Genomic DNA, 16837 nt, shown 5'->3' with positions numbered 1-16837 from the left:
TTGTGGTGTCCTGCCTAGCCTCCAGCTGCTCTTCCAGAAAATTATAAATGTCCAAAAATCTGAGTCACATCTTCAGGACAGCGCAGATGTCTTAGATGCCCCAAAATGTCTCAAATGGCATTTGGTAGCTCTGTTTAGGCAACAAAATCCAACTCCAGATCAATAGCCAGTGATGTCTAGACAGCCATACACTTGGCCAAATGTAGGTGCCTTCTTTAGGGAGAGCTGAGTGGCTCATGGATTTCACTAACTGTATTGCTAATACTTCCATTAGCTTAGACATCCAAATCATATATAGGCTGCAACATACAGATGCCTAAATTAGGCTGTCATAACCTGTGAGCTGAACACTGCCTTTGCTTTACAGAAAGAGTATCACATTGGGTATTTCTTATCACAGCATTTTATTTTTCCTGAAGATCATTCTCTGTCATGCAATGCACTCCTCAATTGATTAATTATTGCTTCCCTTAGTTTGAGATGCATGGAAACCTTTCTGGTTTTAGGCCTGTTTTTTTTCCTATAGCTTCTACCATCCCTCTGCACTGCTCTGAAAATCCAGCTCTGTGTGGATTAGGCAACCTTGGGGAAACTCAGCATTGGCAAAGCAGGTAAATCTGCCTGCTGGAAAAATTTAATCTGAAGTCCACACAATCAAGCTTTCTGAAAAAATATGCTGACACTGTAAGAGTTAAAAATCTACTCTTGGTGAGAAATTTCAGTTATCTTAACAACCTGTCTTTGCTGCAACACCAAGAAAAACAGCGGAAATGGTTGTTTGTAATCTTTCCAGGTTGTCATGCAGTTTGTAAAGGAATTTAAACATAATACTTGAAGAGTTAAACTGTGTAAAAGATGCCAGGAGATTAGAGGAAGAGAAATCAGCTTTTCCTAGCTGATATAACTTAACAATATATCTCATCTGTCCTTTGGTAATCATGTAAATCTCCTTTGGGAGAGGGCATATCTCAGGTTCGCACTGGCTGTGAGCAGGGGGCAATGTTTCGGTGCACTGCCTTGCTTTCCGGAGTGCAGCCCTCCAGACAGGCCAGCAGTGTTCCCAGCACACACCATGCACCAGGAGATGGCAGTGCCTCCACGCAGACCGCACAGCACTTCTAGACACCATTTGTGACAACCCCTTTGCTGCCTTCACAGGCCTGCTGTGAAGCAATATATCCCTGAAGCGTTCCCTACTCCTACACGCACCGTCACGTCCTCAGATATGCCATCAAGAAGGGATCAGCAGCCTTTTCACAGCCCAAACAAAACCTTTACCCAAGAAACTTTTGCCCTCTCCAGGATTACTAATCTGACCACCAGGTTGTTCCAAGTGTGCACTTTATACAAATTAAGCCCTTGATTCCAGCTTATGGCTTGCACAGTCTGACCCAAAATGTTTGAAATTAAAATGTTTGGAAACGTTAATAGTATTGGGAGGGATGCATGGACATTTTGGACAAAGGACAGGCAGAGCAGGTGGCTGGTATATTGCTGAGGTTGCCGGAGAACTTTTGAGGCAGTGGGTTGGATCTCTGTTAGATGAGTTGTGAGGGGGACTGGAAAGAGCTGGAGGCAAAAGGGGATGTCTGGGGAGTTAATGTAGGCTAAGTGCATGGGGATGGCATATGGACACACACTAGGTTGCAGGGTCTGGTAGGAGTGGTGGGGTTGCTAGAGCTGTTGAATTTTTATGAGGAGACTCAACACTGAATGACTGATGGAAGGATCCTTCATGGTGTACCAGGGCCCATCACCTTTCTTTGCCATCATTTCTCCTTCCTCTGGATCCTTGGTCCAGTAAAGAAGCTTCCCAGTAATAAATGAAGAGGACATATAGTGAGATGGGTGGTCTTCATGTCAGATGCAGGTCATCCTGGGAGCTCAGCTGGGAAGTGGGAATTGCTGTGTGACACCAGGTGGCTGATACATGCACCAAGAAACGATGAAGTTAGGTGGGAGAGAAAGTAAAGGGAAGATGGTACTGGCAGAAGAAGTCTCCATAACATAAAGCCTCAGGCCAGGTTTTTTTTTGGAAGAAACATTCCCAGGTCAGCCAAAAACAGAAGCATAATTCACTCCAAATTTTATGCTCCCCAAAGGCAGATGAAGAGCTATGGGTCAATCCCTTCATATAGACAACTCAGTAATGTTTACCACAACTATTTCCTCAAGAAAACATTCAGAAGTAGTCAGATACCTGAACTAATGATCTTCTCTCAAAAATGGATGTGTCCAATGATGGTGCCTTGGAAGAGGAGTGGGACATTAACTCAGGCTGCAGGATCATGTAATGTAAATCTTTTCTTGGATGAAAAGGTCAAAATTGTACATATTCATTGGCCTCAAAACTGTATCCATAGTAAACACAATTATAAGACTGTCCTTTTTTTATAAAGTCTCAAATGAAACATCCAAACTGACATAATTAAAATTTACAAACTCACAACAGCTGTAATTATCACTTGCATTTTATAGATGTACATCATACAAATATGTTCACATCACTTTGTTAGGCAAAAAACTTAACACAGGAATGAAGGTTACTTTTACAAAGAAAATTGATAAGGTGGTCAGAATAGACAAAATGACAGCTTACAGACGACATCTGATTCATTGGGACAGTGGGTTAAATGCCTAATTAATACAGGACTGATCTGAATCATATTTATAGGAATCTAGACAATTCATCTCTGCTCTAATAATGGGCCTAGAGGTGAAGCACCTAAAATCAACAAAGAGGTTTCCACAAAGTCACATGTCTCCTGGCCTTAATTAACCATGAGTAGACCAAAATGAGGGACTGGAGCACTACTTTTTAAAGCTAAACTGATATTGCAGATCACAGAAAGCCAACAGGTACTTGAATGGCCATGGTCTCCAGCAGTGTTTTCAAGTCTGAATGCAGGTTCTCCTGGGAATGGTCCTATCTGGAAAGGAACTATAGCTGTTTCTAGTGTACCTTGTATGCCCTTTCTTTACTTTTGGAGAGTTTGAGGTAGAGTCCGACTCAGTCCTGAAGAAAGTGGAAGGCCACCCAAAGAAGAGATGCAAGCACAACATTGTTTTGCTCTGTTTTACTAGACCATACTGTGCTTCACTAGACAACGTTGCTGTGTTGATAACTCTGACTGCAGAAACATCATTGAGTGGAATGATAATGAGCTGAGAAATGATGGGCAGGACTGAGATAATCACAGCAATCACAGGAGATTAGTCCTCAAAAAGAGGTCCCCAAAAAAGCACAAAACCACAGTTTAATTGTGTATTTCCTTGATGGATCCAGCCAGCCTTCAAGGTTATGGTGGCAGAAGGTCTGTTCCAGCCACACAAGGTCCAGCATCTGGGCACTAAGGCTAGGTCTGTAAGCTATTCTGAGCTCAAGGTAACCCAGCTGGCATACTGCATTAGGTTTGCTCTATGTTCTTCCTTCATGCATGCATAATCTACCGAATGTTCAGCTACTCCATGTTTTCCAATGGACAAGAAAGGGCTTGGGGTCCTCTGGCCTAATTTAATCTCCGTGTTCAACAGGCATAGAAGAAAAAAAACCCAAGAAGATAATGTAACTCATTCTTTTTTTGTGTCTCTCTTGAGACACCTTAAGATTCCTTTTAAAGGAGGTTGCTGCTCTGTAGGTAGGTGTTTAGCAAGTTTCTGTGTGTAATTCCCAATAAGTTGGCTCTAGTTGTCTCAAAACAACTGGTAAAACATCACTAAACATTATGGCAAACCTTTGCCACCACATAACTGTTTCAAATGAAGATTAGGAATAGTGCTCTTCAAAACTGGAAATTTCAGGAAACACTAACAAAAAAGTGACAAACTTGCCAGGCCTGGGAGGAATTAGTATAGTTCCTTTTTTTGGGGGTGCTAACCTGTTGATTCATGCTAGCTCAAAGTCTGGCTTTTCACAACAAAACAAGTGGCTTTTATGTGCTTAAGGAGAGAGAGAACCAGATTGTGAGACTGATCTGTACCAGGTGAGAAAAGCAGCTCACATTCAGGACAAGAAATTCACAGAAGGCTCTTGACACTACGGAAAGCCATGAAGGATCCAAGCTGGCCATCTCTTAGGTAGTATGTTACAATGCCACAGCAGCTCATCCTGCTAGAAAAGCTCAGACAGAAGTTACACCATTCTGGTAAACAGAAGTTTTCCTTTTTGGACTGATTTTTTCAAGCAGCGATAACTGAGTGACATAGTTGACTGGACTGTTTCCTCTGGACAAAGTCCTGTGTTTTTGTGTGAAGTTCAAGTATTCTTGATACTGCCATTTGCACAGTTGCTTCTTCAGTTCACTTTGAACCTATAGAAAAGGAATTTAAAACCAAAGAATTAGAAAAATAAGACTTAGTGGGCACTGAAGGTAAAATATGCCAAAATATCTACCTGACTATTTAGCCGCGATGCACAAAGGCATCCAAATCAACCAGGATTAAGCTTTAACACATTTTTAGAATTTAAAATATGTCCCTATTCACTTTTGAAAATAAATAGACTTAATTTTCAAAATTCAGAGGATGACAGGGAAGTTTTTGAGTGCTGTTTCTTTGTTTATTGTTGTAGGTCTGCTTCATAAATATCTCTACCTTTTTGTATAATTTCTCTTTTTCCTCATATTGAATCTCCTGTGCCTCCTTGTTGTGACCTGCTATGTACAATAAGGCTCCTTCTCCAATCTTTCAGTTTATCCAGATTGAAAACTCTCTTAAAGATCCCTTACTGACTCTGAAGGATACTGAATCAAGTTGAACACATATTAGATTTGAGAGAGGTCTCACAGATCCTCAAAAGCATAGGCAAAACTGATTTTTTTACCATCTGATACACAACTAACAAGTAGGTTGAACACCCCTTGTCCTGGTTTCGGCTGGGATAGAGTTAATTTTCTCCCTAGTAGCAGGTATAGTGCTGTGCTTTGGATTTAGGATGAGAAGAATGCTGATAACACACTGATGGTTTAGTTGTTGCTCAGTACTGCTTATGCCAGTCAAAGACTTTTCAGCTTCCCATGCTCTGCCAGGGGCACAAGAAACTGGGAGGGGGCACAGCCAGAATAGTTGACCCCAACTGGCCCAAGGGCTATTCCATACCATACGGCGTCATGGGCAGTATAGAAACTGGGGGGGTTGGCCAGGGAGCAGCGATCGCTGCTCGGGAGCTGTCTGGGTATCGGTCGGCGGGTGGTGAGCAATTGCATTGTGCATCACTTGCTTTGTATATTATTATTATTATTATTATTATTGTTGTTGTTATTATTATTATGTTATTATTATTATTTTACTTTATTTTATTTCAATTATTAAACTGTTCTTATCTCACCCCAGGAGTGTTTCTCACTCTTACTCCTCCGATTCTCTCCCCCATCCCACTGGGGCAGTGGCAGTGAGCGAGCGGCTGCGTGGTGCTGAGCTGCTGCCTGGGCTGAACCACGACAGACCTGGAGGTCCAGGGCCTGCTATTGACACTACTGAGACTGGGGTGAGGGGACAGTAGGAAAGTAGGTTCTGTTGCCCTAGATAAAGCAGCTCACACTCAAAGCTGTAGCAGAGGGAGAGCAAGCAGGTGCAGGAAACACCCAGTCCTTGCCACTGTTCACATGAGGAGTCTGCTCCCATGGATTGATTGCTTGCTGTGCCATGTTACCTCTTTTCATGCTCAGCTTCATCTCCCTCTGGTTCTCCTGCAAGGGTGGTGGCTCTCCTGAATGTCTGCAGAGTAATTTACAAATCCCCTCATAAACTAAGAGGGCATGTCAAATTCTTCTAACCAGGTAGCTGCCATCTTCTGTGGCTGTCATTAGCACAGAAAATCTATGACAGTGTTATAGTTGTAGCACCATTAGCACAAACCTACTCCAAATTAAACGCAGAAATAAATTGTTAAGTGAAACTATTAACCCTTGAGGGGGATGTGTGTATGGACAAATATGATTTAAGTACTTTGAACTTAGGAATTCATGTAGTAATTCTGTTATCTAATCCTCCACTTGGTACAGGCTCTACAGTGAGGTACAGAAAGGAGGGTGGGACATGCAGAAGTACATCAGGGGTTCCCTCAAAGTCACTGGCAATATTTATCATTGAAGTGGTCCCTATTCTACCTTTAATCTCTCTGTTAACCACACAGACACACCAGCCCCTGTGTGAAACTTAAAGTATGGACAGAACATGCCCTCTGGAGCTTTCAAGGCTCTAGTAAATAAAAGGGGACTTCCTCCACCAACCCAGTACTCCAGTACTATCCCAGCAAGCTCAAGGCCCATCAATGCTCCTGTGCACTTTATTCCAAAACACAGGACATACAATACCAGTTTCATCCCATACAGACACCACCCTGCTTGGCAGCAGCACAGTATCTCACATTGTTGCCGATACTTAAAACAGAAGGAACACATACAGAGAAAATATTAGTTTTTATGATTGCAGGGAACCATAGCAGATACAGGAAGGATCCACTGCCAAGTTGTAACGAGTGGCCAATCTGCTCCAGAAGCAGTTATCCCTAAGCAGCATGGATGCAAGCCAACCCATACCACTTAAAACTTGGGGCCAGAGATCACTCTCTGCCTGACCATTTTTTAACATGTAGCATATTTGTGTGTTGCAAGATACAATATGCAAGCTATTTAAAGTCTGTTGGCAAGGAGTCTATGCAGACAGAAGGCAGGTGGGAAGCAGAGCATTCTGTATTTACAGTTAGTCCTGAAGGCCCTCTCTTGGAACAGCACTAGAATAGCCATTATAAATTGTTTTCATAAGTAACAAACATATTTTGGGCATCATTCATTGCTGGGTAGGATTAATTACACGTCCACTTAGCCATCTCTATGAAAGTGTTCAGTGTAAGCTAGTGGGGAGACTGAGGCACCATTAGTGGGTCACTCTTTTCATCTAACCTACACAATTTTCTGAGGATAAGATGTGTTCTTACATTTTCTCATGGCTCTTCTTTCATGGCATTTGGGGAAAGTGCAAGCAAATTGTGGCAATCCATACAGTGTTTACACAGGGAAATCCAGGTAGCTCTCCTCTTTTCTGTGGGAAGCTGTTAGTTTTTAAAATGACAGACTCTCCAAAATGTACTACAGGGAATTTATCCAAATTCTAACAAAGTTACAAAAAACAGGAAAGAAAATGCTGGAACAAAACTACTGAAAACACACAGGCTGCCCTGGAGAAGGGAAAGGGAAAGGGAAAGGGAAAGGGAAAGGGAAAGGGAAAGGGAAAGGGAAAGGGAAAGGGAAAGGGAAAGGGAAAGGGAAAGGGAAAGGGAAAGGGAAAGGGAAAGGGAAAGGGAAAGGGAAAGGGAAAGGGAAAGGGAAAGGGAAGAAACTCACTAGGAGAAAAAAAAAACCTAAAGAAAGTAGGGAGTGTTACAATCTTTCCATTGAGACATCATCATGACAGCTATCGGACATAAAGGAGAAAAAAAGACCCTTGACAGGAAAGTTACCTCACCAACAATTTGTAAAGGGTCATTGCTTCAAAGCTTATTTTGTGTCCTTCTGTCAGAACTGTATGAATACAAATAAAGTCAACAAAGGTATCGGGGAAAAAGAGATATGTGTATTTCATGCTTTCAGCAGCAGATCAAAGCACAGATCTGTTCTGGAAATGGGGGGGGGGAGAAAAACAAGCGAGGCCCATGAGTTTAAAAAGTTTTGATAATCTTATGTACTTGCTACTCACCTCTGCATTTGAGAAACAATATAGAAGAGCAACAACAAAACCCTAGGACAGGGAGGGTAGGGAGAAAAAAGGCAACGGTCAGCATTTAAAGCATAGAATGAGAGAAAGACATCAGATTTCATTCAAAATTTGAGTATGACAACAAAAACACTTATTTTCCATTGTTTCATTGGAATTTAGGTCATGTGGCACTATTTGTTGGATCTTCATAACAGGATTAAATTCCTCAATGGACTGGTGACACTACATAGAATCACAGAATCATAGAATCATAGAACGCTTTGGGTTGGAAGGGACCTTTAGAGCTCCCCCAGCCCAACCCCTGCAGTGCCAGGGACAGCTTTAACCAGCCCAGGGTGCTCAGAGCCCCGTCCAACCTGGCCTGGGGTGTTTCCAGGGATGGGGCCTCCAGTCTGGCAACTTGTTCCAGTGCTTCACCACCCTCATTGTAAAAAATTTCTTTCTTATGTCTAGTCTAAATCTATTCTTCTTTAGTTTAAATCCATTATTCCTTGTCCTGTCAAAGACAAGTATTACTGGCCTTGTATGGAGCCACTAAGGACTAACTTACCGTTTACTGTATCTTACAAACAAGTTCTTCCTCAGATAGGATAGTAGGGGCTTCTGTCTTGTTCTAGTCTATATTTACAGTAGTGAATAAATGGGGTCAGGACCTGCTCTTGTTTTGCATCTTTACTGCTAAACTACATTATTTTACTCACAAAACAATGGTTGTGTTCAAACAACTTATTGGGAGAGGTCTTGGGTTCATATTCATCCAGAACTAGAGTCAGGCCTTGTTTGCAGGAGTGTTAGCCAGCCGGGAGCCAAACCGTTTCACAGATTGTGCAAACCCTGGGCAGTGCTAGACTACATCTGTATCAATAAACTGAACAAGGCACAGCCCTGAACACTGACCTGTGTTTCTACATGTTGTTATAATGTCAACATGATCCATGACACAGCTTTGTCTTGGGCCAGCAAGTATTTTCCCAAACAGTGTCCAGCCATGGTTGAGAGGTAAGCAAAGAAGAGGGATCATTTTCAACACATAGGAACATGGACAAGCTGTTGCAGGGTACAGGGGAAAGGGGAAGGAAAAATACCTCAGCTATTTATTACAAAGTGTACTATGCCCAGGCCCTGGCCCTCTCAAATCCAAGATATTGTTCTGAACAGTGGTATAGCAAAATAAAAGAAACAAAGAAATATTAACATGATGGATTCATCACTGCTAAAGAGTAGGGGTAGAACAGATTGTTATACATTATCCTCATTTTTTCAATCCTCTTATCATCACCTTTATTATATGTGGAATTATTTTTCATCAGTTCACCTTAATCCATAGACTGGTCTTCATGGTACTCAGTCATTGTTATTCAATAAAGGTAGATGTATTTTTTATTGTGATTATTAATATGAAGTCTGACTCAAAACTCAAAACTAGTGTGAGATTTCAAATAATAAGGCAACAAACAACAGAAAGAGCTTGTGAAGGAGTAAGACAGAATGTGTGTGTTATAGAATCATAGAATCATAGAATCGTTTAGGTTGGAAAAGACCTTTAAGACCATCCAGTCCAACCATTAACCTACCCTACCAAGTCTACTCTAAGCCAACCAAGGGTAGACTAGACTAAACCATGTCCCAAAGTGCCACATCTACCCGTTTTTTGAACACTTCCAGGGATGGGGACTCCACCACCTCTCTGGGCAGCCTGTTCCAATTCTTGACCACCCTTTCCATAAAGAAATTTTTCCTAATTTCCAACCTAAACCTCCCCTGGCACAGCTTAAGCCCATTTCCTCTCGTCCTATAATAATATTAACATTATATAACAAGCCTAAAATGTAAAACTACTGAGCGTGTGGCGTTTCAGCCCAAACCTCTTAGGACTGATAAACATTTTGTCCAGCTTACCTGAAAAGAACCCAAGCCCAGCTCAATATAAAGGCGAGCTTCCAGACCAGTGCTTTCTGGGAAAAATGCAAATACAATGTAGTGCACTCCAAAGAGGGGGATCAAGAGTAAAGTGGATTTAGCAAGCCTCCTGACAAACCAAGAATTAAAGAACAATGCACTGTTAGAAATATGGAATTAGTGATAGCAATTCTATGTTGGAACAAATTTTAATACAGAGGACAGCTCCAGAATGGAGGCAATTACATCCAGTGAAGTTACAGAAAGATTACTTTCCACCACTCCCCACATCAACACCTGGTGAACAAAGATGAACAAATCAGCATGAAAGTTTTCTGGATTGACCTTTAAGGGTCCTTCTCCCTGCTATACATGCAAAAACAGGGGCACCAAGCTAAGTATTCTGATCTACTCTCCTGAGACTAATCTCAATCACAATCCCCTATATGTGTCTCAACTTCCAAAACTGTCAGTGGAGATCTAATCATCACTGTCCACAGGACTTGATTCAGTTGCTTAAACAGTGGTGTGAGAGCCACTGACGTCCTGCGGTATTCTGCTTGATCTCGAGCTCACTCCTAGTTTTAAGCTTAGGTCCTGTGCCATATTTAACACCTGTATATATATATATAAAACACCTAAAATATATAACCTATATATTTCAGGATGAGTCAAATAGCTCGTTAGAGTCCTCTGACTGTATTGATGAGACCCCTGTTGATTGTGAAGGGGATCATAAACAGGAAGGACTGGGTTCAGTTCCCAGAACATCAGCATCATGTAACTGTTAAGAATTTAAAGGAAATCATCTGCATCTTTCTCTATGTGGCCATTTGTGTGGAAAGGACTGGAAGCAAGATGGATGCATTGCCTGACATTTAGTGTTTACACATTAAAGCTGGGTCCCATTGGAGTTATAATACTTTATATTTTACTTTTCTCATCATCCCCAACACATCCATCCCACCCTCCGCCCCCTGAAGAAAAAGAGAGATGTGATATTTGGCATGAAAAAGAAATTTTACATTGTTTTTTCTTCTGGGGATTTCTCCTTCTATTAGTAAGGAGTAGAACATTTTGTGCTCCTGCCCATAAAACATCTCTTAAAGAAGCTAGAATGGGTCAATATCAAAAGACCCAGAAATACTTACACAAAGTGGCTTGAATGGCTCCCGCCTCCCTCTTGAGATTTTAATTTATGGACTAAAATTCTGATCACATTAATAAATATAATAAAGTTAATCTGAAAAGACAAGACAAAATCTGTAAACTTAGTACAAATCAAGACATATCTTCAGTTGATACAAATTAACTGAAAACTCCCAGTTCTAGGAATTGCACTGGTATAAATCAGTGAAGATCTGCTCACAGATCAAATCAATAATATTAGATATAGCATTATTTTTCCCACCAATATATAGTTATACATAAGGATATGCTGAAAGTTATGTTGAATGAATATAGACCTACATATCTTAACACCGTTTTATGTCTCATATTAAGTCCCAGTACTTGCTGTCAGCACCTAGCAGATCTTACAAGGTCTAAATAGTCCCCCTGTTCCCTTCATTGTTTATGACAGAGATTATAACAGATGCAGAAGAAGTCATTTTAAAAATATACTAGATAAAATGATCGATATGTATTTCTTGTATTAAACCAGCTTCATATTATCTAAGAGTCTTGCTAGTATGGATTACATTTTTTCAGATATAACTTACAGAGACACAAACACAACTGTGGTGTGTGGAATGGAGGTGTCAAGATTCCATTATGTCCTAGCATGACTCTAGAAAATATAAGATTTACCCCTTAGGTTGTGATTTAGGGTGTTGGGGGGGGGGGGAACAACAAAAACAACAAACAACAACAACAAAACCATATGCTGTACAACAATTCCCAAGTATTTGAAATTCAATACTATAGCATGTGCTATTGCTTTTCTTCCAGCCTACTGAAAGGAGACACTAACTTAGCTTTCACATTTCAAAAGATACTCAAGACAAAATGAAAAAACATACTAATACAGTTAGCAGAATGGGGCCTTTGATGATCCATAACACCACTCCATTTTCATCGTCATCCCAACATCTGAAACAGCAAACAAAACCAGTCGTTATCTACCCCCTGTGAGCTTATCACATCACGTGAAAGTATTTCTGTCACAGAACAGGACAGTGATGGATACTAAGTTTTAAATCACTATTTAAAGTCCCCTGCCAGTACTCACACCGTGATACCTTTCTAAAAGTTTCCGTGCAGCCCAATCTAAAGGAATTTTATTTAGTAAGATGCAAGGGTTGAAGAACCAAAGCAAAGTCAAGAAATGCACATTTGTATTTTCTGGCTTCTTACCTGCTCTTCTGTTGAAAAAGTGGCTCATTTACAGGGTACAGGTCAAAGACTAAACTACTATGCATCCGTAATGACTGTGGGGTCATGAGGAAATGGGCAAGAAAAATCTACAGCCTTAGTAAAGGTACCCTCACGGGAGAGAGCAGAATGGGCTTTTGGTCCTTGTTTTGAGGCTTTCGGTCCTTGTTTTGAGGCTTTCTTGTATTGAACATCAAGAACAGTCCAGCTGAACTCCCTCCAATCAAGTGCCATACATGCTAGGTTATGTCATGCTCCCTCTTACTGTATTTTCCCTTCCAGTTTTGTGACACCGGAGATTGGAGTGCATAACGATAACGCTTACAGATGGCTTATCCCGGCATGTCTGAGTGTAAGGTGTATCTTTGCAATGTGAGCAATGTGAGTTCAGACCACCTGTGTCTGAGGAACTTCCGTTTCCCATTTGCTAGGCTATTAGGTAAAAGATGAGTGGTTCTGATGCTGTAGTTTGTTTATATATCTAATATTAGAAAAGCAAATGAACGGAGGATCTGCAATGACATTCATCTGACCATGTAGATGTCTTAATCTCTTCAGCTATATTTCCTTTGCAGTCAAAGGAGATCAGTAGAGCAGGGCACAATTAATCTCCTCTTAAATTGGACATCTAAAATACATCAGAGAAGTAAACTGAGCAGGTAGGCATTTTGCTGGAAGAGCACCCAAAGTTCAGACACTTCGTAGCCTCCTCTTTAAGCCTGTGAGAACTTGTCAGAGCTCTCATTCCTGCTGTCCAGCATTCTCTGAACTCTCTCTGTAACTGGAGCATCTTGTGCCAGATTCTTCTGCTACAGATCCAACAGATAAACCCAGTAATTCTTTGGAAGACAAGCAGTGGGAAAGGAGGAAAAATGAAATCTTCCTTGCACCTCTCCTGGCTACAAAAAGGAAACACATGATGTGGAAAGGTAGACCACTTCCACTTATGAAATGTTACAGTGGAGAACTTTTTCTGCAGATGTATTTCAGTAATATAAAGAAAGGAAAATAGGATGTGCCAAAAGTGGTGCCAAACTTTCTGCTTCTATATCATTAATCTGAGTCCTGAGCAGGTAGGTATAAAATATCTTTTCCAACTGATCATCTGTGTAAAATGACCTGAAGACCTGCAGGGCAGCTTTTAGTAAATAATCATCTACTTTATACGTGGCTCTCGTATTAAAAGATAAAAATGAAAAAAGAAAGAAGGATCAAAGAACTGAATTGAAATGAAAGAAGAAACTAGTTATCAGGACATAATGTGTTTGCTTGGGAGATACTTACTGGAAGAGATTAGGATTAGTAATTTATGGCTGATTTTATACAGAAGCCATGATTTGCTTAAAATATAATTATTTCAAGGACTGGGGATTAGGAAACTAAATGGAATTTCAATACTTACTACGATATTTCCAGGTTTCGTTATTCCATATATGCACATCAAAATCAGAAGACTTAAAACTATTTTCTCATTTGTATATGAAGTTTAAAGATTAGAGGTACAAATTTGGACAATTTTTTTTGCTTTTCTGTTTTTTATATCTATATTTCCCCACCAGCAAATCAAAATACAATACAAAATGGGATGTCCTTGGCTTCCTTATCCAAGCTCTGACTTACCCGGTATTTTGTCGATGGATTCTTGTGAGGACCCAAGCAAACATCACGGCAGTGGGAGCTCCTGGACAAATGAACATGGAACACACAATATAATTGTTTTGAATACCATGTCCCATGGAAACTTTATTCCAAGATGGTTCACAGTGCAGCAGATTGGATGTACGTTAAAGGTCAAACAATGGGCCAGACAATTTTAAAAAACTTTATGAAAGAACTTAATTCTCTGTTCAGGAAAACAAACAAACAAACAAACAAACAAACAAACACCCACAATGAAATCAAAACAAAGGAGAATAAAGGTTGTTGTGAAACTACCTTTTAAAAAATAACAGCTAAGAATTACTTGAAGGTTTGGATATGAATTAGGAGCACTTGTGAAGCTGAAGGAATCACTTATTTAGCTAAAGCTCTTCTATCTTTTGAATTGTGACCAGCATACAACTCTCTCTACACTAGGTGGAAAAGTTCACATTTTTGTCCTAAGGAGGCTCTATTAATCACTATAGACCCATCAGCTGATGAGTATTCCATGAAAATTTAACTAAATCCATGAACTGGTGACTTCTAGTCTCACTTTGTTACTGCTTATTCTTTGGCTTTTGGGGTTTTTGTTTTTTTTTTTTTGTTTTCTGGGAGGTTTTTTTTGAGCAGATCTATAAACTTGCAATGGCTTTTGCTCTCATTCTGTGGAACTGAATTGCCAAGGACTAAGTGACTTTCAAAGCTGACACAAAAGGGACTCTAATCTGAAGCAGGTGACATTTTCACTGACAAATTTATAGAAATATAGATATCTTTCTAAGTATAATTTAAGATCTGTAGAAAAGACACAGAAGTCATCCTTCCTAATTTTAGACCTTTGTTCAAGGCCTTTAAACTGGGACCATGTCCAGCTCAATTTGTCTTTTTAATTAATCAAGAGAAATATTTACATCTGTATCACCTAAGACCTGAGTTGCCCCTGAGATGTCTCCCACTTGCCATTGATTATAGAAGGAGATGAGGATTACCATATTATTAATTGAGGTGTTTCTTTTGTTACCTCAAGTTATCTGTGATTAATCAAGGTCTAAGCCTCTAGTTTCAGGATACCATTATTGGAATAACTCCAAATTAACATCCCCTTTATAAAATTCAGACTTGAAAATTTAATTACATTAAAAAAAAAAGGTCTGGGAATCTGAAGATGAAGGATAAATTCCTATTTACTTCAGGAGAATTTGAATTTAAGTCCTAAGACAAAAATGTCATGTAGCCACTCAATTTGGGTTCCTCCATTTTAGAATAGTCAAGATGAGGTACAAAAATATCTGAGAGTCACAATAAACAATTCTCTGTAGTGAAAGAAATTTTATGTATTACATTCAGGTATTCTAAAAATCAGAAATAATTTTAATTGCTCTATAAACTCAAGATACCCTAAAGCCAGAAGGTTTCTGAAAAAAATATATTTTTTTGATTCCTAGGCCTGAACTCTACATGATTTAATATTAATCTGTCTAATTCTGCTTACTAAAAGCAAAATATCAACTTAAACTTAGTCACCCAAACTTCCTTAGTCAGTGGAGGAAGGCAACATGTTTCCAGGATGTTATCCAGCCACATTACTCATCTTCCTAAGGACTGGATTAATCACCACCACAGCATGCATACCTCACTCTACTGACTGCAGGAGAAGCCTGGAGAGATACTTTAGATTAGATGGCTAACTTTTGAATTACTGCAGTTGCATGAAATTAATTCCAATCATAAAGACAAATGTTGTAGTCTTTCAAGTAGACATATCATAGTGCTTCTAGTAATCCATCCTATCTTCTCCTTCAAAGTTTTGAACAGTTAAATATCTAACAAGATAAATAGAAACACAGAATAATGGTATGGTTTTGATTTGGTAGTACTGGATAAGTGGGCAAATTTCATCAGAAAGGTGGCACCTTTGATAGGTACCTTTTATCTCAGAGCGAATATTTTATCTAGATCTGATAGCAAATGGAAATACTAAATAACGTAAAGAGAAAAAGAGTACTAACCCCAGCCAGTAAATATGAACCACCATACATACTGCTTGTCCGAAACGAAAGTCAGCAAAAGCAGTGTTTGCAGGTATATCCCTTCTATAAGAAGCCAAAAGAAATTGGCTAAAATACTGAACTGGAAGAATGCCACAGCAGCCTTACAAGCAACCTGGAAATGCAGAGGAAGAAAGAACTTTTAGGTCTACTCTCCATTGTCTCTGGTTTGTCTACAAGTGTAGGCAAAATTCAGTGTTACTACACAAGAATGAAGAAATTATTACAGGATTTCAGAAGGGTTTCAGTTCCATTATTCAATTGATTTTACTTCATTTTTTTTGAAAGGGAAACATTGGCCTTCTCTCATAGATTAAATTTTTTATTGATAGAAATTGTTATGCCTTCATTAGAGTCAACAGACCTGTACCTTATATATCAAAGCTGAATGTAGCCATAGCACTTGGTGTTTAAGTTTCTGTAGTATTGTTTGTTTTAAGATTTCAATTCTAGCAAACTAAGGAGAAATGGGATTAAGAAACATCCATATTCTCTTCAGGCCAAGAACTAAATGTTAAATCAAGGGTGAGAGAGAGGGGAAGTTTAGTACCGTTGACATTAGGCAGTGGTCCATAGTTTCATCTGCAAACAAAATGGCATCTTTGGTGAAAACAGCAATTGCTCTCAGGATAAAGGAGACAAACAGGTGCATATGGATGTAATTCCGTGTACAGTGGAATTTTCTGACATGGAAAGAGAAAATAAAAATTGTTCTTCAAGAGAAATTTCTCATGGTCTCATAAAAACTTAGACAGGGATACAGGGTGACTTCAGACACCTTCCAAAGCAAATAAATGATCTGTCACTATTTAAGAGGGAGCTAGACACAAGGGAGCAGAGCAGCTATTATCTGTTTAAGCTAAGAAAAGTGCTAGTATAATTGTCCTTGAGACACCACACGTTTAAAGGAGATGCCAGAAGCAGAGAGTAACGCTGGGACTCTTGGGCTGTATTGCAATAATGCTTTTTAATTATTCTGAATAGCACTTTTTGTTGAACCAGCTTGCAACAGGCTCTTCAGCCCCTTTCTGGCCAGAGGAAAACAGCATTGAATAGGTGTCGGTCTCATGTTGTGGGATGGCTGCCAGAGAAGTAGCTGCCTTACCCTAGACTGCATTTCCCTAGATTGCCCTGTCCACAGTTTGACCTTGAGCTGAAGG

The 16837-nt window shown here is 39.8% G+C and overlaps 1 protein-coding gene across 1 annotated transcript in view; it reads right to left on the bottom strand.

Annotated features, from left to right (window-relative positions):
- Positions 1-4121: 4121 nt before the first annotated feature.
- Positions 4122-16837, bottom strand: part of LOC104036190 (vasoactive intestinal polypeptide receptor 1) — a 30899-nt gene continuing 18183 nt past the window's right edge. The window contains exons 6-13 of the mRNA XM_075705772.1: positions 16228-16360; positions 15639-15792; positions 13609-13669; positions 11637-11706; positions 10767-10858; positions 9616-9745; positions 7696-7737; positions 4122-4310 (exon numbers count right to left, since the gene is read on the bottom strand). Coding sequence (XP_075561887.1) covers positions 4122-4310; positions 7696-7737; positions 9616-9745; positions 10767-10858; positions 11637-11706; positions 13609-13669; positions 15639-15792; positions 16228-16360 — 871 coding nt within the window. The remainder of the gene's footprint in view (positions 4311-7695; positions 7738-9615; positions 9746-10766; positions 10859-11636; positions 11707-13608; positions 13670-15638; positions 15793-16227; positions 16361-16837) is intronic.

This window comes from Pelecanus crispus, chromosome 2 (assembly GCF_030463565.1).
Source record: "Pelecanus crispus isolate bPelCri1 chromosome 2, bPelCri1.pri, whole genome shotgun sequence".
NCBI lineage: Eukaryota > Metazoa > Chordata > Aves > Pelecaniformes > Pelecanidae > Pelecanus > Pelecanus crispus.
This window is presented reverse-complemented; position numbering and strand designations above follow the sequence as displayed.